Source organism: Peromyscus californicus, unplaced genomic scaffold (assembly GCF_007827085.1).
Source record: "Peromyscus californicus insignis strain IS unplaced genomic scaffold, ASM782708v3 Scaffold_13__1_contigs__length_99412109, whole genome shotgun sequence".
In the NCBI taxonomy this organism is placed as follows: Eukaryota; Metazoa; Chordata; class Mammalia; order Rodentia; family Cricetidae; genus Peromyscus; species Peromyscus californicus.
The window spans coordinates 23593057-23621020 of NW_026294424.1; the positions used below are offsets into that span (position 1 = coordinate 23593057).

The 27964-nt window shown below is 37.9% G+C and overlaps 1 protein-coding gene across 4 annotated transcripts in view; it reads right to left on the reverse strand.

Moving 5' to 3' along the window:
- The window catches only part of Usp34 (ubiquitin specific peptidase 34), a 191773-nt gene that overhangs the window by 136333 nt on the left and 27476 nt on the right, over window positions 1-27964 (reverse strand). For all 4 annotated transcript variants that reach the window (XM_052734681.1, XM_052734680.1, XM_052734682.1 and 1 more), the window contains exons 3-10: window positions 24777-25197; window positions 14806-14856; window positions 14509-14658; window positions 10304-10371; window positions 5719-5911; window positions 3577-3638; window positions 609-690; window positions 435-527 (exon numbers count right to left, since the gene is read on the reverse strand). In XM_052734681.1, coding sequence (XP_052590641.1) covers window positions 435-527; window positions 609-690; window positions 3577-3638; window positions 5719-5911; window positions 10304-10371; window positions 14509-14658; window positions 14806-14856; window positions 24777-25197 — 1120 coding nt within the window. The remainder of the gene's footprint in view (window positions 1-434; window positions 528-608; window positions 691-3576; window positions 3639-5718; window positions 5912-10303; window positions 10372-14508; window positions 14659-14805; window positions 14857-24776; window positions 25198-27964) is intronic.

Here is a 27964-nt window from a genome sequence, read left to right on the forward strand (position 1 = left end):
AAAAGTTAAAGAAAAAAAAAAATAACACAACATCCAGGCATGCTGGCAAAAGTTTTTAATCCCAACATTCAGGAGAAAAAGACAGTGGATAGCCATCCAGAGCTACACAGTGAGACCCCGGCTGTAAGGCAGGCAAACAGGCAGGTTGGCTACCACAAAAAAGAGACATATAACAATCATAGTATAATGGTATAAGGGTGGACTTTATAAATTGGAATAACAGGAAAATGTTTATTAAAACAGAGTAATTTCCTTAAGTTCTAATGATTCTAATAGCCTGTGTTCTATCAGTAACTTAGTAACACATGGACTCAACCCAGACCTCAAAGGTTCCTATCCTGTCTTCCTTGTATCTTGGTTTCCTTTCATAAAATAGAAGCATTTAGAACATTTGAAAAAAAAAGCATTAAGTAAATATGAAATGTTAGTATCACCTGTGCTGCAGCCCAAATGCAGTCAATATGCTGAGTACTCAATCGTCCTTCTGCTGCCAAGAAATTCAAAATCACTTGGCACTGCTTAATAATCTAAAAAAGAAAACTTGGTGTAGTTATTTTTTTTAAAAAGTACCTTTATATAAGACATAACCAATATAATTGTCCACAAACCTCAATATGTAAATTTGGTCCAAATATATGCTCCACTACATTGTTGCTAATAAGCCAGTCGGCAAGTTCTTTTGCAATGGACCTAAGATCAAATGATTGAAAAATAATTTAAAGCAATTTTCTCATGTGTAAAAAAGACACAACAGGAAACCTAAATTCACTTCCATACAATACAAAGAATTACAAAAGATTATACACAATACTACAATGCATAACTAAAATAAACAGACCCTGACTTTATAAACAATTAACAACTGAAAAGTTAAGGTAACAACACCAGCTACCCAGGGTAAGACTACCAAGTAATGCCAGGTAGTGGTGGAGACCAAATTGAGTATTTTTTAAAACTTTAACTAAGATACACATATTACACATATAAAATTCATCTGTTTTGAATGAAATGTTTTCAACACATTTTAATAAACATTTCCATCACTTCAGGAAAATCCCACTTGCAGTAGTCAATCCTTATTCTCATTTCCAGTTTTATTAGTCTAACTTTGTCTCCATAATTTATCAATTCATAAACATTTCAGATAAATGGGATTATATGGTAACATTACTTTCCATTGGGCCTTGTGGAAAGTAGGCAGATATATTCTAGAGACTGAAGCTAAGGCCTTTGTGCATGCTATATTCAAAGCTGTTACCTGGAACCTTGTCTACCTGTCCTCTACTATGTTGTGTTTGTACTCAGGTAGGTGATGTATATGTATGCAGATATGTGAGTGCACACGGGTGGAGACTAGAGGGTTATGCTGAGTGTCTTCCCTAACTGCTCTCTATTCTTATACAATGAACCAAAAGCTCACCAATGCAGTTAGCCTAGCTATCCAGTTTGTTCCAGGGATGCCTTGTTTTTGCCTTCCAAGCCATGGGATTCTAGCAAGGCCCACTTAGCACGGCCCACTTAGCACGGCCCACTTAGCACGGCCCACTTAGTACTCTATGTGGGTTGGGGGATCCAAATTCCAGTCCTTGAGTTTACATAGCCAATACTTAACCCACAGAGCCATCCTAACATCCCTACATTTTTTTGTTTAAGTTTTATGTATGTGGTAATATATATCATACTTTACCTATTTACCAGGTTCTTACATATTGTTATTTATATTCATAATCCATAGGGCCTCATTCATGAGAGGCAAGAACTCTACCACTGAACTTCATTCTTTTATATTGCTGAATAGTATCGTTTCATGATCCAGATTAATTAAAACCTTTTATTTTTATTTATGAGTGTGTGACTATGTCTATGTAGATAAATGATATGTGCTGCCTGGTGCCTATGGAATTTACGAGGTTCACTCACATGGTAGTGGGTATCTTTTATTCCCGAATAGCATTACATCATTCAAATATACTACACTGTTAATCCAATTATTCTGTTTATTTTGTAGTATGTACTAAAACACCATTCTTTATTTTGTTAAATACCATCACATGTGCAATGTTGTATCATTCTGTTTCTCCACTTATTTTTGATGGGTGTCTGGATATTTTCTACTTTTAAGATGCTAGTTACGCCGGGCGGTGGTGGCGCACGCCTTTAATCCAAGCACTCGGGAGGCAGAGCCAGGCGGATCTCTGTGAGTTCGAGGCCAGCCTGGGCTACCAAGTGAGTTCCAGGAAAGGCGCAAAGCTACACAGAGAAACCCTGTCTCGAAAAACCAAAAAAAAAAAAAAAAAAAAAAAAAAAACACCAAAAAAAGTACATTTAAAAAAAAAAAAAAAAAGATGCTAGTTACGGGCTGGAGAGATGGCTCAGATGTTAAGAGCACTGGCTGTTCTTCCAGAGGTCCTGAGTTCAATTCCCAGCAACCACATGTGGCTCACAACCATCTACAATGAGATATGGTGCCCTCTTCTGGCCTGCAGGCTGAACACTCACTGTATACATGATAAATAAAATCTTTAAAAAAAAAAAAAAGATGCTAGTTACATTCATGTATAGGTCTTTGGACCATACGTTCATTTTTCATGATAGATATTAAGTAGTAAGTTAAAGGCCCTTATACTCAATTACTACATTTTTTATTATAGCTGTTACAGTGACCAATTACTATTTCACTGTGGTTTTAATAGGTCTTGCACCCCTACTCCTTTTTTTCTTTAAAGTCAGTCTTGCTCTATAGCAGAGTTTTGTTTCACATTTGTGAGGAAACTGAGGATTGTCTTAAATGCCTGATCCTCCTTTCTCTACCTACCAAATGTAAGAACTACAGGTGTGTACTACCACACCCAGCTCTGCTTCATGTAGTTGAGCTTCTTCTCAGGTTAATATATGTGTGCATGTTTGTAGAGGCCAAAAGAGTGTTGAATCCCTAGAGTTTAAGTTACAGGTGGTTGGAAGCCACAAGGGTACTGGGAATTGAACTCAGATCCTCTGGAAGCAAGTGGTCTTAATGACTAGGTCTCTCCAACCCCTAATGTTGCCCCTATGTTGTTGTTGTTGTTTTAAGAATTATATATTATATTATATATAATATATATAATATATAATGTGTGCATGTGTGTGCATGTGCGCATGTACACGGGCATACACACACTACTGCTCATAGAGCCCAGGAGGGCTTGAGGTCACTAGAGCTACAGTTCTGAGGCACTTGACCTGAGTCCTCTGAAAGAGAAGCAACTGTTCTTAACCACTAAGCCCCTTGCCGGCACTGAAGTGTATATTTTTAAAAACCAAAGTTTCATCATATTGTTCTGTTACATAGAAACTGAGGCCACAAGGTAAAGATTTCCAATAAACACTTCAAATAAAGTCACAACTATATTTACTATATAAACAGATATACTTCAGCCAGGTATAGTGGCATACACCTTTAATCCCAGCATTAAGGAGTCACAGGGAGATAGATCTGAGGCCAACCTTGTCTACACAGTGAGTTCCAGAACAGCCCGAGCTACAATCTTAAAAAAAAAAAAAAAGTGTAACTCCATATCAATTAATGCCACTACTTACGTTTCTGTGTCTGATACCAATGATTCATTATTGCACACATCATTGAAAGTATGAAGCTGATTCTAAGATTAAAGAAAAGAAATTAAGATTTGTCATTTTTCAACAAAAAACTGTTAACAAATGGCAAAAAACACAATAAACCCGTTACATATATAGATCACAACTGATAAGACTGCAATTATAAAAATGTAAGACATAAAACCATGAGTACATTATTTTATCATATTAAATACTAAATTTCTTTACAAAAGGAACATTTATGCTTTATTTCATTAAACACATTCAGAAAATAAAGCTGAGTAAGGAAAAAGAGGTAAACCCAATCTAGGCAGAAAATCATATGTCATTAGGCTTCCTAGGCAAAACTGACTTGAGATTTATTTGAAAAAATATCAAGAAGCATTTTCCGTATTTATAAAACCCAACACCTATAAAAATTAGATCAATTTAGATTTTCAGTGTGCTGACATTACAAAAATAAATGAGATATGGAAAGAAGTAAAAGCTAGTGAGGACCAGAGTAAACTAGGAAAGCATATCCATTCCAAAGGAGTCAACTACTTGTCTTCAGCAACTAGTTCATGCAACAGGCAAAATGTTTTCCTATCCCACTTCTTCTAGATACTCATACAGATTGATTTTTCCCCATTTGAAATAGTACTTAATAATGTACAAAACACATTGCTGCTAGTTAAATGTGGCTTCTGTTAACATTATCATTAACTCTGGATAATCACTGCCAATTATTTTTCTATTTTAAAATGCTGTCTAAGTGCAGAATATTGAACAGGGCATGGTTATACCCACCCCTGTAATTCAAGAACTCAGTAAGCAGAGACAGGACAATCCTAAATTTAAGGCCATCTGGGGCTACATAGTCAAACCTTGTCAAACTCATCATAATATGTTTTCACAAACAACAATGATATAAAAATTTAAGAACAGCCAGGCAATCCCGGAAGTCAGGAAGTGCAAAAGGATTGGGAGCTCAAACTAGCCTCGGCTACATGGTGAATTCAAGGTTGGTCTGAGGCCACATAACACAAAAGAAAGAAGTGGAGGTGGGGGAGAAGAGGGGGAGGGGAGAGAAAGAAGGAGAGAGACAGGGGTGGGGGGAGAGGGGGAGAGGAGGGGTGGGGAGGAGAGAGAAGGGGAGAGAAGAGAGAGCGAAAGAAAGAGAGGAAGAGGGGGAAGAGAGACAAAAGGGGTGAGAGAGAAAGAGGAGATAGAAAGAGAAAGAGAGGGAGGGAGAGAGAGAAAGACAGGAAGGAGGGAGGGGGAGGGGAGGGGAGGGGAGGGGAGGGAAGGAGTCAAGCAAGGCAACTGGCTCAAGGGTGCTTACCATGCAAGCATGAGGACAAGCATGAGGACCTTAGTTTGGATCCCCAGCATAAAAAAGCTGGGTACAACAACACATGCTTATCGTCACAGTGCTGGAGAACTGGCCAAGAACGATGACCAGGGCTTTTAGTGGCCAAGTAGTCTAGACAAACCCATGCCTTCAGGTTCATTAAGAGAACCTGTTTCAAAGAGAGAGAGCAACTAAGGAAGTCATGGATATCAACCTCTGACCTCCACACACATGAACACACACACCACATACATATGTATATGGTGTGGTGGTATACATCTGTAATCCAGGCTGAAGCAGATAACTAGCACCTGAGTGCAAGAATTCAAGACCAGCCTGGACACTGGCTACACGAGTAAATACAAACAAAATAAACCATGTAACAATAAGGAGACTCTGAAAGCCAACAGCTCTAAACTATAAACCAAAGCTTGAGTCTTATTTTAAAGACGAGTGTTCTGCCTGCATCTATGTCAATGCACCATCAGAAGGCGGCGTCAGATCCCATGCAGCTGGATCTGCAGATGGATGTCAGTCTACAAAAAGGGGACAGCAACCAAACCCGGGTCCTCTGGAAGGGCAGCAAATGCTCTTAACCACAGAGCCAACTCTCCAGTCCTCACTGGTCTTATTTTTTAAAAAGGAAAATACAAAAATTATTTGTGAAGGCAATACAAAATAATCCATGTAAAACAGCATTAAGCCTAACATAAAGTCCTTCACTAGTATCAATATTATGTTTGTCTATCAAGCAAACAAAAAAGTTAGCAAAAACAAAGGACATTGCTTACTGTTATCTGACTCAATCCAGCCAACCTCATGGTCAAAGTTGGTGACATAAAGTACTTAAATGCAAGATCTAGGCTTTCTTTATCAAAGCATAGTGTTGTATCCAATGGTTCTTTCACTGTACTCCACATTAAGTCAGCCATGTTACGAGCTGCGCTCTGTCGTAACTCCTGATCAGAGAGCTTGCATAAATACCTGGATGATTCAAAAACAGAAAATACACAAAACTCACTGAACACTTCTCAAATCCCAATAGAAAATCATCAACATTCCTTTGCTCCAGATCTCCATTTTCTATATGAGAACCATGGAATCGCTACACTTTTTAACTTGAAATTTCCTCTTTTCTCTTCCAGACGTTAACGTGTGTTTTCTGTGTGTAGGCATGTGTTGGGTGGTGCAACAATGCGGGTGTGGAAGTCTGAGGACAACCGAGGGGAGCTGGCTCTCTTCACTACCACTTACACGGGTCCTGTGGGCGGGACTCAAGCTATCAGGCCTTCAAGTACTTCCATCCACTGAGCCACCTACTTTAAACTATTTCTACTTTACAATTTTTTTAAAGATTTATTTTATTATGTATACAGTGTTCTGCCTGCAGGCCAGAAGAGGGCGCCAGATCTCACTACAGATGGTTGGAAACCACCTGTAGTTGCTGGGAATTGAACTCAGGACCTCTGCAAGAACAGCCAGTACACCTAACCGCTGAGCCATCTCACCAACCCTGCTTAACAAGTTTTTTAAAAACTCTGAACTGTAACAATGTGTCATTGCTGAGAGCCCAAGCCGAACTGACAACTGCAAAAAAACAGGCCATTTATCATGTATCTGTACCTCCATAATGCTTTATCATTCTCTAAAAATCTGTCATATTTACAGTCCCATTTTAGTGAATATCAGCTGACTTCATAAGAAACAGCATATTTCCTTCTGGGACACAGGCAAACCTTGTTAAGGTTTTTTTTTACTTCTAAAAACCAATAAACATCTGATTTTTAAAAATTTTCTGAGGCTCTGGCTTACACCTCTGAATGTTTGGGATCTATAAAAATGCCACATATTCCTCTCATTGCTACATGTAGAAGTGTTTGAAACGTGACTCCATTACTCCTCCCATCAAAACGTATCTATTTTTTTACCCTACTGAGTTTGGACTTGGTCAGATAATTTGCTTTGGCCAAGAAGGTATTAACAAATATGACTACATAAGAAAATGGAGCGCCATCGAGCTTGACTCTATTACAAACACTTTCACCACTAAAGGAAGAAACACAAATTAGAGTACTTCATGAAAGAACAATGCCAACCGACTGAAAACAAGCCAACTGTCAAATATGAATGAGCATCCTATTTCCCAACACCAATTAGGCTGCCAATCACAGAACAAGTAAGGTTATCCTTCCTCAACGACGCAGGTCCAAATCAGTTGAAATGTCTATCCTACCAAATAGGAGAAATAATAAATGCCCATTACTTTAAAACACTAAATACGGAGGTGGGGGGGGGGGGGGGGGGATTTTGCTTACACAGCAAAAGCAACTGACACAGGGCTTCGCCCTAGACTCATCTATATTTTCTTTCTCTGCTCTCTCTCTAACTGACCTCCTATATTCTACTAGTTTCCAAGTACTGCTTTTTATGCTGACAATTTGGGGCAAGGGGTTGCTGTTCATGTTTTACAGGTGTGTATGTTTGTGATATATTTGTACGTGAGTGTGTGTACATGTGTACGGAGGGCAGACATCAATGTGGAGTATCTTCTTCAACTGCTCTCTATATTACTTTTATTTGTTTTATTAGTTTTTGATTTTATTTTATAATTTCTTTTATATATTATTCATTTTGTTTTCTTATTTATTTATTTAAATATATACTTATTTTATGTATCTGTTTGTTCTGCCTGCAAGTATGTCTGAGTACCACTTGTATGCCTAGTGCTTGAAAGGCCAGAAGGTATCATCTGCTCCCCTAGGACTGGAGTTACACACAGGTATGGGAATAAAATCCAGCTCCCTGAACACTGGCAGGCCAATGAGTCCTTGGACTCTCCTTTTTAACATCTGAGTTGGGCATCTGAACTGAAGTCTGCATACTTATGCAGCAAGCACTGTACCCACAAAGCAAACTCCCCAGTCCTTATGCCGACAACTACATGATTTTTCTTCTGAACTAGCAGCTCATGCTCTCAATTTTCCAACAGTACATTAACGTCTCCCAGGGAATGCAAAGTCTCATCTATGCTTTCTCCGTCTTTTCCATCACTGTTCGTGATATCCATGGCAAAACAGAGACCTAAGAAGGGGCAAGTATTGGTGTCATCTGTAAGTCACCTTTTTCTCCTTTGTCTTTAAATTTTTAAATTAGACTGACTCATTTTATGGGTGTTTTGCCTGTATGCATGTATATACACCACACGCATGCTTGGACCCATGGAGGTCAAAACAGGACACTGGAACCCCTGGAACTAGAGTTACTGATGGCTGGTGTGTAAACTACCACACTGGTGCTAGAAATTGAACCCAGGTCCTCTGCAAGAGCAGTTGATGCTCTTAACCAATGAGCCATCTCTCCAACCCCTGTGATGTTCCCTTTTTCTTTATAGTCCCATAATTACTAGTTTTAGTGGTTTTATTCTCACTTAATATACCTATTTTCTATACAGCCATCAATAATCTTGGTATAACTAATAAATTTCTGCCTACAACATGGCATTGAACTTTCAATTGGTCCCTTAGCTTCTACTAAGGTCTCTATAGAATTTAAAATATGAGGGCTGGAGAGATGACTCAGAGGTTAAGAGCACTGGCTGTTCTTCCAGGGGACCCACTTCCCAGTACCCACATGGCAGCTCACTACTGTCTATAACGCCAGTTCCAGGGGATCTGACACCTTCACACAGACATATATGCAGGCAGAACACCAATGCACATAAAATAAAAATAAATTATTTTTTTAAAAAAGAACTTAAAATATGAATTTTATTAAAGGCCAAACTGGTCTTTTAAAAACATTATGATTCATTTATTTAAAACCTTCAATAGCTGAGCGGTAGTGGCCCACACCTTTAATCCCAGCACTCAGGAGGTAGAGCCAGGCAGATCTCTGTGAGTTCGAGGCCAGCCTGGGCCACAGAGTGAGTTCCAGGACAGGCTCCAAAGCTACACAGAGAAACCCTGTCTCGAAAAACCAAAAGCCTTCTAGAGAGTCATCGTTGTTAAAACTAAACCCAAATACTCACAGTGGCCTACAAAGGTCTGAATCATTGGCCCTTGCTGAGCACTCCAACCTCTATCATTACTACACCCTCCCTTCCAATAGGCTCCCACCACTCCACTTCTTCATCACACTCTTTCTATGTCCCTATGTTCTTTTTTCTAGAACATATCCCCTTGACACCATATGAGTAGCTGTTCATATTTCCTCTCTACCATACTGCTTTACTTATAAGGAACTCAGCACATCTGAGCTATCCTGATGCTCTGATTATTCTGTAACACCTCTAACAGTATCAGGAAAAATAGTAAGCACTCAAAACTTTACAAATGAATAAATGAGGAAATACTATAAAGAACTCCTGATTTTTAATGAAGAAAAATAATTCTTAGTACTCGCACAGTTCATATCTAAGTTATACAATACATCATCTTAGGTTTCCTTCTTAGGCTAACAAATAAACTCAAATTCACTTCCTCCTCAAAGAGACCTTTCTTGTTCCTGTAATTTTTTTTTTAAAGATTTATTTATTATGTATACAGTGTTCTGTCTGCACATATCTCTGCAGCCCAGAAGAGGGCACCAGATCTCATTACAGATGGTTGTGAGTCATCATGTGGTTGCTGGGAATTGAACTCAGGACATCTGGAAGAGAAAGCAGTGCTCTTAACCTCTGAGCCATCTCTCCAGCCCTTGTTCCTGTAATTTAACTTACGTCTCTGTTCATGTGTACAAGAGTGTGCATATAGAGGTTAGAGGTATCATTTTCTCGGTGCCTAACACTTTTTGTTTGAGAAAGGGTCTCTCATTTGCCTGAAACTTCACCAAGTAAGCTAGGACAGGTGGCTAGTGAGCTTCCAGGAATCATTCTCCAATTCCCATCTCATCTACAAAATTTGCAGTCATGGGCCTTTAGTCTTTATGGTGACTCAGGTCCTCACGCTTGTGCTTTTCCAACAGAGCCACCTCCTCAGCCCTCACCCCTTTCCTGGGTATGTAAAATTATAGTCCACCCTCTCATATTCTTACTGTTCTTTCCTGATATTTATCCTGTAATACTTGTGATTTCTTATAAACTGTGTATAACAAGTTACTTTCTAAATGAGCTGTTCCTTAGCAAAATACTTACTTATTGAATGAACTCAGTAAAGAAGTCTATTTAATTCTTCCTAAACTCACATGTAAAAAACAAATGTACATATCAAATATAAACTCATACACATGCATAAAAATTACTATATACTTATCTATACACTGCAATCTTCCCTAGAGTATATATCGGCAAGGCTCTTTCAACAGCAACACAATTGTTATGAATTGTTTAATTATGTTGTTATAACTTAATAATTGAAGGAAGAAATTTTATAAACTTACCTGATAACATACGTTCTAAAAGGTATAATATGCTGCATGACAGCCGGGATATGTAGCCATATCCTAATCTGTAAGTAAACATAAACAAAACAATGTATAAAAAAAATGCAAAACATTTTGGTGCCTTCCACTTAATTTAAAACAACAACAATTAATGTTTGGCTGCCTCTTAAACCCGTTTTATTTATAAATTTTGAGCAGGATAAACTACAAAAGTTATAATTCCATCAGACAATCTAATTTACATACAGTAATATAAAATCAACTTAAAAAATGCTAAAAAACCATGCTTTTCCATATCTCTTTGTATGACAGCAAAATATATATACATGAACAAACTGTGTGTGTAGTATGAGCAGAAAAGACAGCTCATTCTCCCTCTCCCTCTCTCTCTCTCTCTCTCTCTCTCTCTCTCTCTCTGTCTCTCTCACTCACACACACACACACAAACAAAAAATATAATTTTTAAAAATTTTAGATTTACTTTATTTTATGTATATGAATGCTTTGCTTGCAAGTATCTCTGTGTTTCATATGCACCTTAGATCTGGAGTTAGGTATGATTGAAAACTGTCATGTGGATGTTGGGAATTGAACCCAGTCCTCTGCAAGAACAAGAAGTGTTCTTAACTACTAAGCCATCTCTCCAACCCTAAAAAAATTTTTACAGAAACATTTGCCCCGTTATAAAAGACTGAACACTGTAAAGATTAAGCCAAATAAAACTGAAGATTCATTGCAACCAAACGAGGTTTATTTATGTGCAAAATATAAAAAGTGACTCAAATTACAAAGATAGAAAATGAGCTCAGATGCTCCAAGGAAAATGGCACAGATTCTGTGTTTGCCTTAGCAGAAAGCACTATTTCTTACAAGTTCCAGAAATTAGGATAGAAAACAAGCAAACTAGAGGATGATGTCCGATATGAATATGCTTTTCAGGTTTACCTTTGCTCCCTCTTTGTGCTAATAAAATTCTAACAAGCCTCTAACCACACATTAAATATGTCATTAAAAGGGGAAAAAAAATGTTCTCTTCTCCCCATAACTTAATCAGAGAGCTACTTTTTGATAAAATAGCAAACAAAATATTTTTACAAAACTGTCAACCTACTGTTTGATCTGGCATGGAAATATGAGAAAATACATAATCCTAAACTAATTTCTTATATTCAAAAGTCTCTGTTAGTTCACTTGTAAAAACAGGGAGTGTGAGTGAGGCAAGATCTCATTATGTATCTCTAGCTGGGTGGAACTATGTACGTAGACCAGGCTCCCCTGCAATTCAGAGATCCCCCTGCCTCTGCATCTGAGTACTGGATGAAAGGACGCACAACCACACCTGGCAAGAGCAGTATTGAGACAGTTCAAATTATTCTGTCCACTGAAGTATTATTAAAACCACTATGACAAGCTTACATCTGATTATATTTTTATTAATAACTTAAGCTACATTATTTTCAAAAGCATGTTACTTGTAAGGATTATTTATTGTCTTCTTTGTACTTCTTTTCTCCAGATGTACTAATTTTTTTAATTCTATGTCTAGATTTGACATGTTATTAATAAAAGACATGATGTTTGGGACAGGAAAATTCTGGATAAGAGCTAAAAGCTGAGGAAGGGTACTATAAACTAGAACCAAATTTAACCTAAAAATAAAGATAAAGCACCACCTGGGTCTCAGTAGGGAAACCTCCTCTTTTATGTTCTACTACTCTAATCTGCAATAAATGTTAGTAAGCTGCCTTTCCTGAAGACTTAAAGGTCAGAAGAAAATAACAATAAAAGAAGGTATCTTTTCTTTCTGCAGCTATAGCTATTATTCCTAAGAATGGATCCATACAACAAGTGGGCTATTTGTGCAAAATTGAGAAATGTACTAATAATCAGACCAAAAACTAGCCAGCCAGGCGTGATGGTGCACACCTCTAATCCCAACACTTGGGAAAGAGAGGCAAGTAGATCTGAGTTGGAGGGCAACCTGGTCTACATAGTGAGTGCCAGAACAGCCAAGACTATATAATGAGAGCCTGTCTTTAAAAAAAAAAAAAAAAAAAAAAAACCAGACATAATAATCTAGTTCCCAAGAAATATAACTATTCTTTTACGGGACATGTAATCTACACTGTGAGAGAAATAAGGATGCAGTGAGGCCAGTCTATCTATGCTAGATCATGTACTAGGATTCATCAGCTTTTCTTTTTCTTTACAGGATCTTTACAGAAACTCTTTTGTTGCTTATCCCTCATTTCATTCCATATGAAAGTTCATGTAAATTTACAGAATCCCAAAGAGGGGCTATTTTCAAGAAAAGAAATGGACATAAACAGTGTAAGGATAGTGATTCACATAAACCAAGGGAATTGCAAATTTGAGGTCAGCCTGGGCTAAGTAACAATTTCAAACAAAAGACAAAGCCAACAACAAATCATAATTCACATAATGACTAACAGAAGAAACTACTGTGTTCTCAATGGACATGATAGACCAAAAAATAAAAAACTGAAATTTACAACATCCGTTAAAATTGACTAAAGACACTGTGTTGGAGGCAGGATTTCACTATACAGAACACACTATCCTTGAATTCACACAGATCCATCTGCCTCTGCAATGCTGGGATTAAGGCATGCATTTATATGCCTTGGGATCAAAGAACCAAAGACAGGTTTAAAAAAATGTCAAAATGTCTAATGTTTGTAAGTTTTTAATTTAAATAAACTGTTTTTCATTCGTTTTTACTTTCTCAGAAAGGCTCATATACTCTAGGATGAACTCCAACCTGCTTTGTAGCCAAGGCTAGGATTGGTTAGGTTTTAAGGGAATAGGGCCAGAGGAAGCCAAAGTGAGTACAATCTCTACTGGCAAAATAAGTTAGAGTAACAGAATCAGTTAAATGTTTCATAGCTAAAATGAGTAATAACATGTCATTATTAAATGCTTACACAGACATCAAGTGCTACCATACCAACTGTAAATTGAGTTTTCTTTTACATTTGTATTTATTATGTGACCACAGACACTTGCATGCCACAGCACACAAGTAGAAATCAAAGGATAACTCAGGAGATGTTCTCTCTTCTGAAATCTGAGGGCAGCACTAAGTTCATCATGCCTGCCACAAGCACCTCACAGCTTGCCAGACCAAGACTGCTTTTACTGTTAAAGTCCACTTCATGTTAAAAGACTCCTCTAAGGAAGACACCATCATCATTCTCACTTTAACATTAATAGCTAACATTTTAAACTGAAAAAAAAAAAAAAAAAGCAAAAGCAAAACATAAAAACAAATGCAGCTATAAATCCAAAGGGGCCTAGGCCAGCCAAGACTATAAAAGCAGGCCTTGCCTAGCACACACACACAGTCTAAATGGTACATACACGAGTACATACTACATATACTTCTGGGTTAAACTTTTTCAACATACCAGAAAACACGGACTTACGGATTTAAAAATAATCTTGATAAAAATCATCAACTGAAGAAACAGGTAGGTAGGTACACACATTCAGCAAATCTGACCACTGCCAGTGCCCGCCCTCCCGCTCCAGTGCACTGTGGCACTGGAGACCAGAACTGGAATCAAGGCAGCAAAAGGCTGACCAAGTGCTTTTCATATACTGTTTATGTTTTTAAAAATTGTATTTGAATAATTATAAGAAAATTCTGGTTTTGGTTAAATTACCTTTAACTTTAGCTATACCCTTTCTGAAATGACCATAGTAAGGTAAAGGCTGAATATACAGGTAATAAAATTACTTCTCTCAGATAATTTTTATCGTTCTGACAGTGTAAAGGGAAAAAGAAACATTACATCCTTTGATGTAATGTACAAGGAAATTAGACATACTTCAATAATGAAGTAAATACCCATCATTTAAATAACACAAAACACTAAGCAGCAAAAACTTTTCCCAGTACAAAAATTCCAGACAAAGGTTAATTTCAAAAAAAGCCACCTTTGATTTTACGTAAGAGATAAGAGTAATCTTTACCTATTTTAAATTTAAAAACTAATTTTATTCAAATTATAATTTTATTGCCTTTTAAAAACAGACTTACATATTCAGTTTTTAAATCATGTAAAAGATTGCATATGCAAATTAATCAAAACTTGATCATTTCTGGACAAAAAAAATTTCATGGCAATGAAATGCAAGATAATGCACTAAAAAATTTCAGAATTCCAAATAATACTTACATTAGAAACAACTGTAATAAATGCATGTGCTATAAGAAACGGCAAAGTTTCAGGAGTTCCATACTCAAAGCAATCCTTCATGAGAGAAAGGCCATTTTTACCACAAAACAGACAGACATAACGAAGCAAATGCAAGGGTACTTCTACATCCTATAAAAACAAAGAAGTTTTAAACTTATGAGAAAAAATTTTCAATTTTGAAAAACACTGTAACAGTAACTATCTAAAAACAAACTCAAAAGACAAAAGAAAACAAAATTTTCCATAAACTTTAGAATAAAGAAGATAAACACTTACATTCATATCACAGAATGCCCCTAAAATGTTACTTTCTTGCGTCGATATATCCTAATTTTAAAAAAAGGAAATATTAGGTCATTATTAAATGACAATGAAAAAACATACAATTTTCTAAAAGTGATCTTATAAAATCTCAGTAACTATTTTATAGCCATCGACAGCAACATCCACTATGAAGTTATAGGAACTCAGCTCTGAAGTGCACCTAAAGCCTTCCTCTGATAGCTTCCTGTAGTACACACCATACACCGTCTTCCTCCTTCTGCTCAGTGCACAGCAAGTGTCAGGCAAGGGCTCTACAACTCAGCTGTGCCCCTAACCTTTCATTTTTTCTTTTTCTTTTTTTTTTTTTTTTGAGATAATGTCTCTCTGCAGGAGCCCAGAATAGTCTTGAACTCATGACTTTCCTGTCTCCATCTTCACAGACCTAAAATTACAGATGTGCACAACCAAACTGGGTTTATTTTTCCTTCTCAAATAAAAACAAATTAAACAATATACATTTTCCTTTAAAATCATGTTGTATCTAGGCAAATTGCTGTTTAGTGGTAAAGAATGCTTGCTTAGCATGTGTAAGATCCTGGTTGGATCTTAACCACTTGGGGTGCACACTTCAAAAGAGTCAGGGTGACTCTCATAAAAACACAACTTAGATGATTTTCAAACTACGATCTGGAAATCTCTAGAGAGACTCCAGAGTTCCCTAATGTGTGTTCCATATCCAGCGGTGGTGGCGCATGCCTTTAATCCCACCATTGGGAAGCAGAGGCAAGCGGATCTCTTGAGTTCGAGGCCAGTCTAGTCAGAGCTAAACAGAGAAACCCTGTCTCAAAGAAAAACAAAAAAAAAGATTTAACATCGTTGGTAACCATAGAAACAAATATGGTTTCTATGGGGTAAATAGTACCTTTCAATATTTAAGGTATTAAATATCTGCTTTAGACCTACAGACAATCTTTTGAATGTTTCAATCTGAGGAAGTATCAAGAGAAATGCTGGAAAATGTTTGTATAATCATGTTCTCAGAAACTGCTAACAAATTTAAATGCAACTAATACCCATTGATCAGGTAAGTAAATGGTAGTACTAACACCCAATCCTAGAGCGCCTATCAAAAAGAAAACATTCCAAAAACTGCGATGTGGTAGAAGTTTGTCTGACTAAACTGGAGACATATGATCTACAGATTACACCATTAAGAACCCGGTAAAAGCCAGGCAGTGGTAGTGCACACCTTTAAACCCTCTGGAGGCAAAGGCAGGAGAATCCAGTTTGAGGCCAGCCTGGTCTACAGAGGGAAATCCAGGACAGCCAGGGATACACAGAGAAACCCTGTCTTGGAAAAAAAAACAAAAACAGAACTTATGATCAAGATCTAATCATCAGCCGAGCGGTGGTGGCGCCCGCCTTTAATCCCAGCACTCGGGAGGCAGAGGCAGGCGGATCTCTGTGAGTTCGAGGCCAACCTGGGCTACAGAGTGAGTTCCAGGAAAGGCACAAAGCTACACAGAGAAACCTTGTCTCGAAAAACAAAAAACAAACAAAAATCTAATCAAAATTATTTGAAAACAGGATCAGGATCATACTACTGGATAGCACAGGATGGCCTGGAATTTACAATCCTCTTGGCTTTGGCTTTCTAATGCTAGGAGTTCAAGTATGCAATACCATGCCTTCCTGATCACAATTTAGGGGTACAATGGAGTGGGATTTGAGACAGGGTCTCATATAGCCTACGCTGGCCTTTGACTCCCAAAGCAGCCAGAATGACCTTGAACTCTTAATCCTACCATCATCTGCCAAGGGCTAAGATAAAGGTGTGTAACAATATATATTTCTTTTTAAAGTCTAGAAAGATATGAACTAATTAGTAATTAGGTTAAAAAGCTGTTCTGACACTGAAGAAGCATTGAAAAAAAGATGAACAGTTTTTAAAGCTTTTTTTGTATATTCTGTTTTTAATTTGTCACACTACATTCATCTAAAAGAGATACCAAGAGAATGCATTCATTCATTCTTTACTATTACCTGTTCACATAAAGCTGAATTGTTGAATTAAGTCTGAAAATGACTAACAAATCACAGCACTCTCAGAACACTGCACATGAACTAAAATTATGCAAATAAAAACACTTTCCAAAATAAGTATATAAACCCATTTTTTTTTTTTAAGTTTCTAATAACAGAGCCTCAAGTTACTCTCAACAAATCTTTATGGTTGAGGATGCAGTTCAGTGACAGAACACTTGTCCAGCATGTACAAGGCTCTGAGTTCCGGTCTAAGCACCAGCAAGAACAATTTCAGAGTTTAAGAGCTCCCGTGGTGGGGTTGGGGATTTAGCTCAGTGGTAGAGTGCTTGCTGGGGGGGGGGGGGGTTCCTGTGGCACCGTTAAAATGCTGTCACTGACTATGAACCATGCTAGAATATTAGTTTCCATCAAGATTATTGGTGAGGAGCATGAACACAGTATGAAACTCTGAAAAGGTTTCTATCCTGATGACCTTGGTTGCATATGGAGACAAAGTAATTTTTCTCAGTCCGTATTTCTCCTCTTACCACTTGCTTTCTAGTGCTGGCATTTTAAATATGTACAGCCAAGTCTAGATTACAACCTCACTATAAGCCTTATGTTTATCAAATGAAATTACATCACATTTTAGAAACAAACAAAACCTTATTAAAAAGTGGGTAATTAAAGAGTGAAGAAGTAATTCTCTAATAAAGCAAATACTGCTCCATAACTGAGTCATAAAAAACTGGAAGTCACTGAGTTGAGAATTAAATTTGTGCTTAAAGTCAGTACTTAAAACTAATAGTAACAGCTATATAATTGTGAGACTACCTTAAAAACAACTTGTAAAGCTTTAAAGATTTTAAAAAAGCATTAAGCATGATGACACACTCCTTTAATCCCAACACTTAGGAGATCTTTTGTCTATTTAGCAAGTTCTAGACTAGCCAGGGCTACAGAGTGAGACACTATCAAATAAATAAATAAAAGGATGAATGAATGGGCCGGGGAGTGGTGGCGCACGCCTTTAATCCCAGCACTCCGGAGGCAGAGCCAGGTGGATCTCTGTGAGTTCGAGGCCAGCCTGGGCTACCAAGTGAGTTCCAGGACAGGCGCAAAGCTACACAGAGAAACCCTGTCTCGGAAAAAAAAAAAAAAAAAAAAAGGATGAATGAATGAATGAATGGAATATATGAACAGAAAATGAGAAAAGCCTCACAAGACAAATCACTCAGTAAAGGTGCTGCCAAGCCTGACAACTTGAATCTCATCTTCAGGACCCACACGGTAGAAAGTGGGAACTGACTCAAGTGTCCTCTAGAGTCTACAAATTCTTGAACGTGTGTGCACATATATACAATATACAAAAATAAAGTGTAATGAAATATTTTTTTAATTATTTTATGACAAGGTCCCACTAGGTATGTAGCCTAAGACAGACTAGAATGGGACATCACATCCAGCTTTGAAGAGGTAAATCATTTGTTTTTTGTGAAACGGTCTCGCTATGCTGGCGTCAAGCTCACTAAATAATTAAGAATAGCTTGTTTATTCCGGATCCTCCACCTCCCCCAAAACTAGAAGCATGAATCGCCACACCCAGTTTATTAAGTAGTAGGGATCAAAACCAGAGGTTTGTGAATGCCAGACACTCTTACCAATTTAGCTACAACATTTTGTATACTTTTTTTAATTTAAAAAAGGTTCATGATTGCATATGCCAGTAATCTGCAGGGGTAGGAGGATTGCCACAAACTGAAGCTTGCTGAGCTACTTAAGTTCTAAACTACCAAGGACTGTAAAGTAATAACCTGTCTCCAAAAAAAAAAAACGAGTTTTTAACAGGGTACCAAAAACAAATAGCAGTCAGTAAAAAGACAAAAAACAGTACTTCAAGGTTATCTTTGCCACATAGTGAATTCAAGATAAAAATGCGCACAGATAAAAACGTCATACAAATAAATCCTTTAAAGGGGAAGAAATTACGTTGTACTATGGTACCTCTCCCATCTGAGTATACTGAGCAGCTGGGACAATGGTTGCATGTCACTGCATTTTGCTTCTACAATTTTTATAGTTATTTAAATTCAAAAAATATTTAAATCCCAGGACTTGGGAGACAGAGGCAGATGGATCTCTGTGAGTTCACAACCAGCCTGGACTACAAAGTTGAGTTCCAGGGCAGTCAAGACTACACAGAGAAACCCTGTCTTGAAACTCCCATTCCCCAAAACAAAATTTAGAACACTAGGACAACAAATCATTTCATAGGATTACTAATAACACCCGGCCCCAGTATTACCTAGTTCCATTCACTAAGTATTTTTAAGCATTTTTAACTTTCAGCAGAGCATGATGACACAGGAGGCAGGACACTTGAGGCCCACAAGTTCAAGACCAGCTGTGTATAACACAGCAAGACACAGAAAAATAGTAACTTAGGACTTGGGAGGGGCCGTGACTTGGTGACAGCGTACTGGCCTTCAGACATGAAGTCATAGTCAATCCTATTACAGCTCCTCCCACCCATACATATGTGTACGTTCAATCTACATACACACATATAAACACACATATAAAAAAAAGAAACACAAATATGTTAGCCGGGCGGTGGTGGCGCAAGCCTTTAATCCCAGCACTCAGGAGGCAGAGGCAAGCAGATCTCTGTGAGTTCAAGGCCAGCCTAGTCTACAGAGCAAGATCCAGAACAGGCACCAAAACCACACAGAGAAATCCTGTCTCAAAAATACCAAGAAAAAAAAGAAAGAAAAAGAAGGAAGGAAGGAAGGAAGGAAGGAAGGGAGGGAGGGAGGGAGGGAGGAAGGAAGGAGAAAGAGAGAAAAAGGACACATATACTACTCAACTTTAAGAGAGGTGCTAGGCATGAAAGAGGGGAGGTGTAAAAGAGTCTCCAAGTTTCCATCCTCTTGAGTATTTGCTGTGAATAATCAGTTCAAATTATCAAGAAACTGTTGTTATGTTCTAAGCCCTGATCCTAGGACTTCACAGCAATCTACAGCAGGAAACTGGCCAAATCTTTTGATATCTATAAGTCACATAAACCCTTCCTCTATTAATTAAATAAGGGCACTGACTAGGTTTCTAGTCACTACTATTAAAATATGAACAACATGAGTTCTGAACTTTTTCCATGTAAAAGATTTCATCAAGTTGCATCTCTTAAAAATCAAAATTCAAGTAAAAGGCTTAATCAGGAAAGGATGGCACAAGAATAAAAGTTAAGACTAGATGGACTTTTTCAAGACAGGGTTTCTCTGTAGTTTTGGTGCCTGTACTGGATCTCGCTCTGTAGACCAGGCTGGCCTCGAACTCACAGAGATCCACCTGACTCTGCCTCCGGAGTGCTGGGATTAAAGGCATGCACCACTGCCGCCCGGCAACATTTACCCCTTTTTGTCTAAATAAAAAGGAAAGGTTTTAACTCTAACACGCCCCCACAGAGAAGTAAAAATAAAACAAATCTTTTTTAAAAAGAAAATAAATAAAATAATAAAAAAATTTTAAAAAATTAAAAAAAAAGACTAGATGGACTATGAATTCAAAGAAAAGAAAGCTGGGCCTAGTGGTACACACCTGTAACCTAGCACTTAAACAGTGGAGACAACAGGACTGTGAGTTGAAGGCCACTATATGCTACATCACGGTGAAGGCCAATGTATGCTACATCATCACGGTGAAAGTCAATGTGTGCTACATTATCACAGTGAAGGCCAATGTATGCTACTTCATCACAGTGAAGGCCAATGTGTGCTACACCATGGTGAAGGCCAATCTATGCTACATTATCATGGCCAATCTATGCTACATTATCACAGTGAAGGCCAATGTGTGCTACACCATGGTGAAGGCCAATCTATGCTACATTATCACGGTGAAGGCCAATGTGTGCTACACCACTGTGAAGGTCAATCTATGCTACATTATCACGGTGAAGGCCAATCTATGCTACATTATCACGGTGAAGGCCAATCTATGCTACATTATCACAGTGAAGGCCAATGAATGCTACAGCATAACGGTAAAGGCCAATGTATGCTACATCACGGGGACACCTTGTCTCAGTGAACAAAAAGGCAAACTAGAAATTAAGTGTCACTGCACTGCTTATTAAACATTGGCCCAAAACAATTGTTGGTGTATACAAACTCATATTTGCAAATACATATAGTCTAACTCTAGAATATATGTAGATTACACCAAGATTGCGATCTAGGACTTTCTGAGGAAAAAAAATAATAATTAAAAGCTAATTACATGATCACTATGATAGAAACAACAATTTTAGGGTATTTTTAAACAATGAATAAGAACAGAATATTTAATAAGCATTACCTATACAAAATTCAATAAGAAAAGTCTTTTATGGGTTTTTTCAGTAAAATAATTTTAAGTTTTTATAAAAATTTTGTTTTTAAATAAAAATTTTAATATTTCAATAAAATAATTTTACCTCAAACATTTTATGATACCATTACTTTCAACCAAGCAACCACATGAAATTGTCTTGAAAAACTGTAATAACAAGGCACTTTACTCCCAAAAAGTATTAAGCAGTAACTATGACATTTACAAATCATTATTTTTAAAATCCAAGAAGAAAAAAAAGGATCACTAATGATTAAACTGACATTAAGAACAAAGTAACAGATTCTGTATTACTCATAGTACTCTATTTATAAAGAATTTCTTTCTGGTTTGGATGCTTTTGAAGGCCAAGCTGTTCTAGAATTTACTACAGTTGGCCCAAGCTGGCCCCAAATGTTAGTGACTCTCCTACCTCAGTTTCCTGAGAACTGGTATTAAAGGCATGAGCTAGCACATGCAGTTTCTTTAAAAAAAATTTGTAACCAGCAGGGTGTGGAGGCAGAACTAGGTGGACCTTTGTGACTTCCAGGGCAGCCTGGTGTACAATGAAAGCTCCAGGCGAGCTAAGCAGCTACAAAGTGAGGTCGTGCCCCACCAAAAAGCTAATTAATTGTAGAATTAATTTCTGAGTAAAGTTCACATACCTTGGTTCCTAATGAAAGTATTTCTAGTATCTTTCAATAGCAATTTGAAGCATGAAAACACAATTTACAATGCATTCTAGTGAATAATTTTTTAAATAAAAATTAGGTTAATTTTTATTTCATGTGTATAGGTGCTTTGCCCACATGTAAATGTGTGCACCATGTGCAAACAGTGCCTTCATAGGCCACAAGAGAGTACAGATCCCCTGGAACAGACAGTTGTGAGCTGCCGTGTAGGTGCTGGGAATCCAACCTGAGTCCTCTGGAAGAGCATCTCTCTCCAGCCCCTAAAGATCACATTTTTAGCAATTCATTTGTTAAAAAATCTGACACTTTTTGGTATGTTTAATGTATAATATTCTTTACAAAGTTTCTACACAGAAACAACACACTAAATTCTAGAAGAAAGCAGAATCTAGCTCAAAATGTTACTATGAATATTTCTAATAGGGATAACAACCATTTCATGGGCTATGATTTCTCAGTACAATGTGAAAATAATCCAATAAAGGACTATTACTTTTCAGGTGAAGAAAAGTTGGTAGTATGAAGGTTACACAAGATATAAGCTGAAAAACGACAGACCTGAAAAAAAACAATAAAGTCACCAGACTACAGTGGCGCACGCCTTTAATCCCAGCATTTGGAAGGCAGAGGCAGGTGGATGTCTGAGTTGAGGCCAGTCTCTGAGTTGAGGCCCTGTCTTGAAAAACAACAAAAATCAGTAAATTCTAGCACTCAGGAAACAGAAACAAGCACATCTCTGTGAGCTGGATGCCATCTTGGTCTACACAGCACATTCCAGACCAGCCAGGGCTACATAAGTGAAACCCTTTCAATAAATAAGTAAATAAATTGAATGAATGAATGAATAAATGAATGAATGAAGCAAGCATGTGAGTGATTAGCATCTCAGCATTATGGGAAGCAGAGTGTCCAAGATATGAATGAGGACTAGACACAGAGTTTAACTGACAGGGTCTTTGCCTAGCAAGTACAAAGCCCTGTATTTTATTCCCAGCATCCCATAAGCAGATATGGTAATTTTGCTTGTAATTCCAGCACCCAGGATGCAGAAGAGGGAGTTCAAGGTCATCTTCTACTACACAGTGAGTCTTAGCCAACCTGAACCCAGTTGACAATCGTAACAGCACCACTACTTCCCTCCCCACCTAGAGACTCTCACCACTTCTTTGAATGCTGAAGGCCCTTATGAATTGCATCAATCACCAAAATGTGAAAAAGTTTATTCTATGCCACTTCAGAGGGAACCAAGATGCCCTACAGCTTCTACTTTTGCCTTCCTCAAACGCTCCTAAAACCACAATATAAAGAAAATTGTTCACCTGAGTAGAAGCCGTAGCCATGGAAGAAAATACAAGGAACCTACACAAAGCAGCCCAACTGGTGAGACTTACGACTTTAACCTATCCACCACTGAGTCAATGTAGTACATGAATGAGTCCCACAAACCTGGCAAGGGAACTCCCATTCTCACAGAATGAAAAGTAATAAATGGCTGTACTGAGGCAAATACAACACCACACAGCTGTCTCAATTCCTTCTTTCTTTTTTAAATTTATTTTTATTTTATGTGCATTGGTGTTTTGCCTTGCCTGTTATGTATGCCTGTGTGAGGGTGTCAGGTCCCCTGGAACTGGAGTTACAGACGGTTGTGAGCTGCCAAGTGGGTGCTGGGAATTGAACCTAGGTCCTTTGGAAAAGCAGTCAGAGCTCTTAACCACTGCCATCTCTTCAGCCCCCAATTTCTTCTTTCTATAAATACAATTATCTTCACAAATCTTAAATTACTAAGTTCCTGAAAATGCTCACAAAAATATCAGATACAACTGGGCAGTGGTGGTGCAAGCCTTTAATTCCAGCACTTGGGAGGCAGAGGCAGGAGGATCTCCGTGAGTTCGAAGCCAGCCTGGTCTACAAAGTGAGTTCCAGGACAGGCTCTAAAGTTACACAGAGAAACCCTATCTCGAAAAAAACCAAACCCCCCCCCCCCAAAAAAAGATACAGAATTAAGCAGCTAGCCTTACAAAAGAAAATACTTTTTAAAGTGTATAATTTGTTAAGCCCTGTCTGATGATTAAAAATTCTAGTCTGACATCTGTTTCTAAAAATGAAATTAAAACCTCTATGTGTTCTTTTACCACATACTTATTTTAATTTTATGTATATGTGTGTCCTTAAGTGTATGTTTTCCCATCACATGTGTACAGGAACCTGAAGAGGTCAGAATCCCTGAAGAGGTTAGATCCCCTGGAACTAGAGCTGCAGACAGCTGTGGACCACTGAATGGGTGCTGGAAACATAACCTGGGTCTTCTGCAACTATTATTTTTATTTACTTTTGATAGTGTTGGGACCTGAACTTAGGACCTCATGCAAATGATAGGCAAGCACTCCATCACTGAAGTCTATGCTATTATTTTTTTAAAGTCATAAGGAAAAGAGCATAAAAATGTTTAAATCACTTAAAATTTAAGTTCTGTAAGTTCAATTATAAATATACAAATTTTCAACATAAACTGTTACAGAAAGGTCTGGAGAAAATAATTTTGACAACATCAGTAATCTTTAGAAAAATTTCCATCAAGCTGGGACATGATTGTGCACACCTGTATGTAATCCAAATACTCAGGCTGAGGCAAGGGAGTCAAACCTCAAGGCCAGCTCAAGGATATACAGAAAGTTCAAGGTCTATAGACTGCAGGTCTATACAGCGAAACCCTGTCTCAAAGAAAAAAGAGGAAGGAAGGAGAGAGAAGAGAAGGGAATGGAATAGGGACAGGGTAGTCAGAAAAAAAGGTTACCATCAAAAATAACTAGTTTCAGTCATTCACAGGTAAGGAGTGGACTGACAAGCTTAGCAGTACTTGATAATATAAAAGTCATGGAATCTATTTTTACATACCTCTATAGTAGGATGAGTATTATGCTTGTAAGCAGTATATAAGGGAAACTGAATTTGAAAAATTTTTGCTACACACAGTAATAGTTTTTCCTTCTCATCTGTACTCCATAAACTAAAAGGATCAGAACTCTTTGAAGATTCTTCCTCAGTCAGATTACAAATTCTTGCAGAGTTTGATTTTTTTTCTATTGATTTTTGTCTTTCTGCATTTCCTTCATTACATTCTCTATCTATACTCAGTGGTTCTTCCGCTTGATTACTCTCATCTTGCCACGTGGAATCTATGTTAATGGTAGTACAATGTTTACAAAGCTGGTCCCGGAGCACTTGAACTTGGGCAATCACTAAGTTAATAAGTGCACATACTACTTGGTTAAAAATCTCCAAATGCTTATATTCCTTGAAGCAGCATAGACATTGCCTATAAGAGAAAATAAAATGCAATAAATAAATGCTTCCTAGAGAGGGAACAATTATACATTTTAATAAAGTAACAGAAGAAGCAAATACTAAAATACTTTTTTAAAATATCAATTTCCCCCCTTCTGCTAGGGTAGAACTATACTGACTTTTAATAACAGAATCACAGGCCAGTTATAATGATACATGCCTTTAATCCTAGCATTTGGGAAGCTGAGAGGCAGGTGGATCTCTGTGAATTCAAGGACAGCCAAGGTTATAGAGACCCTCTCTCAGAAAATCAAAAAAAAGTAGTAATAATATAAATTTTTTGTTAATAAAGCTGTTTTTTTTATACTCTAACAAAATTTATTATCTAGCTACATTTTTAAATGAACAATTTGCTTGAAGATCACTTGGGATGGGTATTCTGAACCTATCTCAAAGACCAGACACATTCAGGAACACAAAACCCTCTCTTCAATGCCAGTAAAAAACAAAAACAAAAAAACAGGAAGTGCCAAGTAAGTATTACATGCATACTAGTTCTTTTAAACAAGTTCAATTAATAGCTCAAGGCGTGGCATACTTCAGGTAACTAAAAATCTTGTTAATCAATAACTAAATTATACACACAATAAGTACCTAGTTTTAACTGTATTAGTATCCAAAGACTGATGACAGATAATCAGCTATTATTCATGACTTATGCCTTGAAGTATTAGCAAAATGTCTCCAACACAGTCCAAATAGATCACCAGCACACTGTATGACCACACAGAAAAATAATCTCATTTTTATAGGTTTGATAAACTTGGGAGTATGACCAGAAAACCACTGGCACATTGTCATTTGAAAAGCAAACCCTAACTTTCTTCCTTGAGTGCAGAAGGTACTCATTTCCAATGAATAGCATGTGGTGGAAATTAAAGGATGGGACATCTAAGAATAGGTCATAAAGACATTGCAACCATGATGTCATTAATAACACTACAGCTGCCTATAGCAAAGAATTATATGAGGCCTCCCCAAGCACTTAATTTGACAGCAGATTCTCTAGCCCCATGTAAGTCTCCAGATGATACCTTGACTAAAACCTTATAATAAATCCACAGAATTAATCAACTATACCATTCCAAAATTCCTATGCCACTGTGATCCTGTCTCTAATTACTTAATTAAATACTATTTATGGAGGAATCTGTTACACTGATGAAATAAAAGTGCTTTTACTTCAAAGGTCTCTGCCAGTTATAAAAGTTCTTATTACCACGCTGGGTAGCGGTGGCACACGCCTTTAATCCCAGCACTCAGGAAGCAGAGCCAAGCAGATCTCTGTGAGTTTGAAGCCAGAGCAAGACCCAGGACAGGCACCAAAAAACGACACAGAGAAACCCTGTCTCAAAAAAAAGTTCATATTACCATGACTTCTAAGAAATTTTTTGGAGACAAGGTCTCACTATGTGGCTCTGGACAGCCTAGAACTCACTATGTAGACCAGGATGGCCTCAAACTCAGAGATTCACCTGCCTCTGACACCCAAATGCTAGAATTAAAGGTGTGTGCCACAACCCAGAAAGATTTTTCTCTCAGTCTCTCTCCATCTAAGGGGAGGAGGGAGAGGGAGGGGGGGAGGGAAGGGGAGGGAAGGGGAGGGAAGGGGAGGGAGGGGGAGAGAGGGAGGGAGGGAGGGGGAGAGGGGGGGAGAGAGAGAGAGAGAGAGAGAGAGAGAGAGAGAGAGAGAGAGAGAGAGAGAGAGAGAGAGAGAGACACCCCGCGTGCGCGACGGCGAGCGCACATGCCTCAGAAGGCCACCAGAGGGCATCAGGTCCCCTGGATCTGCACTTACTGCAGTTGTGAGCCACCAGACAGGGATGGTAGGAACTGAAGACGGGTCGCTAGAAAACCAACAAGCCCTCTTAAGCACTGAGCCATCTCTCCAGCCCCAACGCCCAAGCCATAGTATAATTTGTATGAGGAAAAACAAATACAACGCCTTTAGCCCCAGCATCGAGAGGCAGATAGCTCTCTCCAAGTTGAGGCCAGAGTGATTCCAAAGTAAGCTAGAACTAAAAGTGAGACACCCTCCCCGGATCTTAAAAAAAACAACAAAAATTACTCAAGGGCAATGGTGGCACCCGCCTTTAATCCCAGCACTCAGTAGGCAATGGCAGGAAAATCTGTGAGTTCAAGGCCAGCCTGGCCTACAGAGCAAGTTCCAGGACAGTAAGAGCTACAGAAAAACCTAAAAAAAAAAAAAAAAAAAATTACTCCTAATGTTTTTCTGCTAAACAGCCTGCCTACCTCTTGTCTCCTATATCCCTTTTTTTCTTTTTCAATACTGGAGTCAAATACAAAACTTCATTCGTACTGGGAAAGCCCTCTCACTGTCGAGCCACATCCCTGCCCATTTTTTTACACGGATAGGGTCCAGGCTGATCAGAATCCTCTTGCCTTAAGAACTCCAAAATTAGGGGATTACAGGCATGCACCACCACTCCAGACTCAGCTTCCTCCTATAATACTAACAGAAAATTATCTTTAAAGTAAGAAGCCACAGACTTAGGCATTTTTATTATTAAAGCTAGAATTTTAGTTCCTAAAGATCTTGGCTAAGACTTAGAATAGGAAAGATAAATTTATTTTGAAAATTAGTTGTCAGAAAATGGGAATTGAGGCTGGAGATGGCTTAGTGGTTAATAACACTAATTGCTCTTCCAGAGGACCTGGTTTCAGTTTCCAGTGTCCATATGGTGGATCATAACTGTCTGTTATTCCAGTTCCACAGG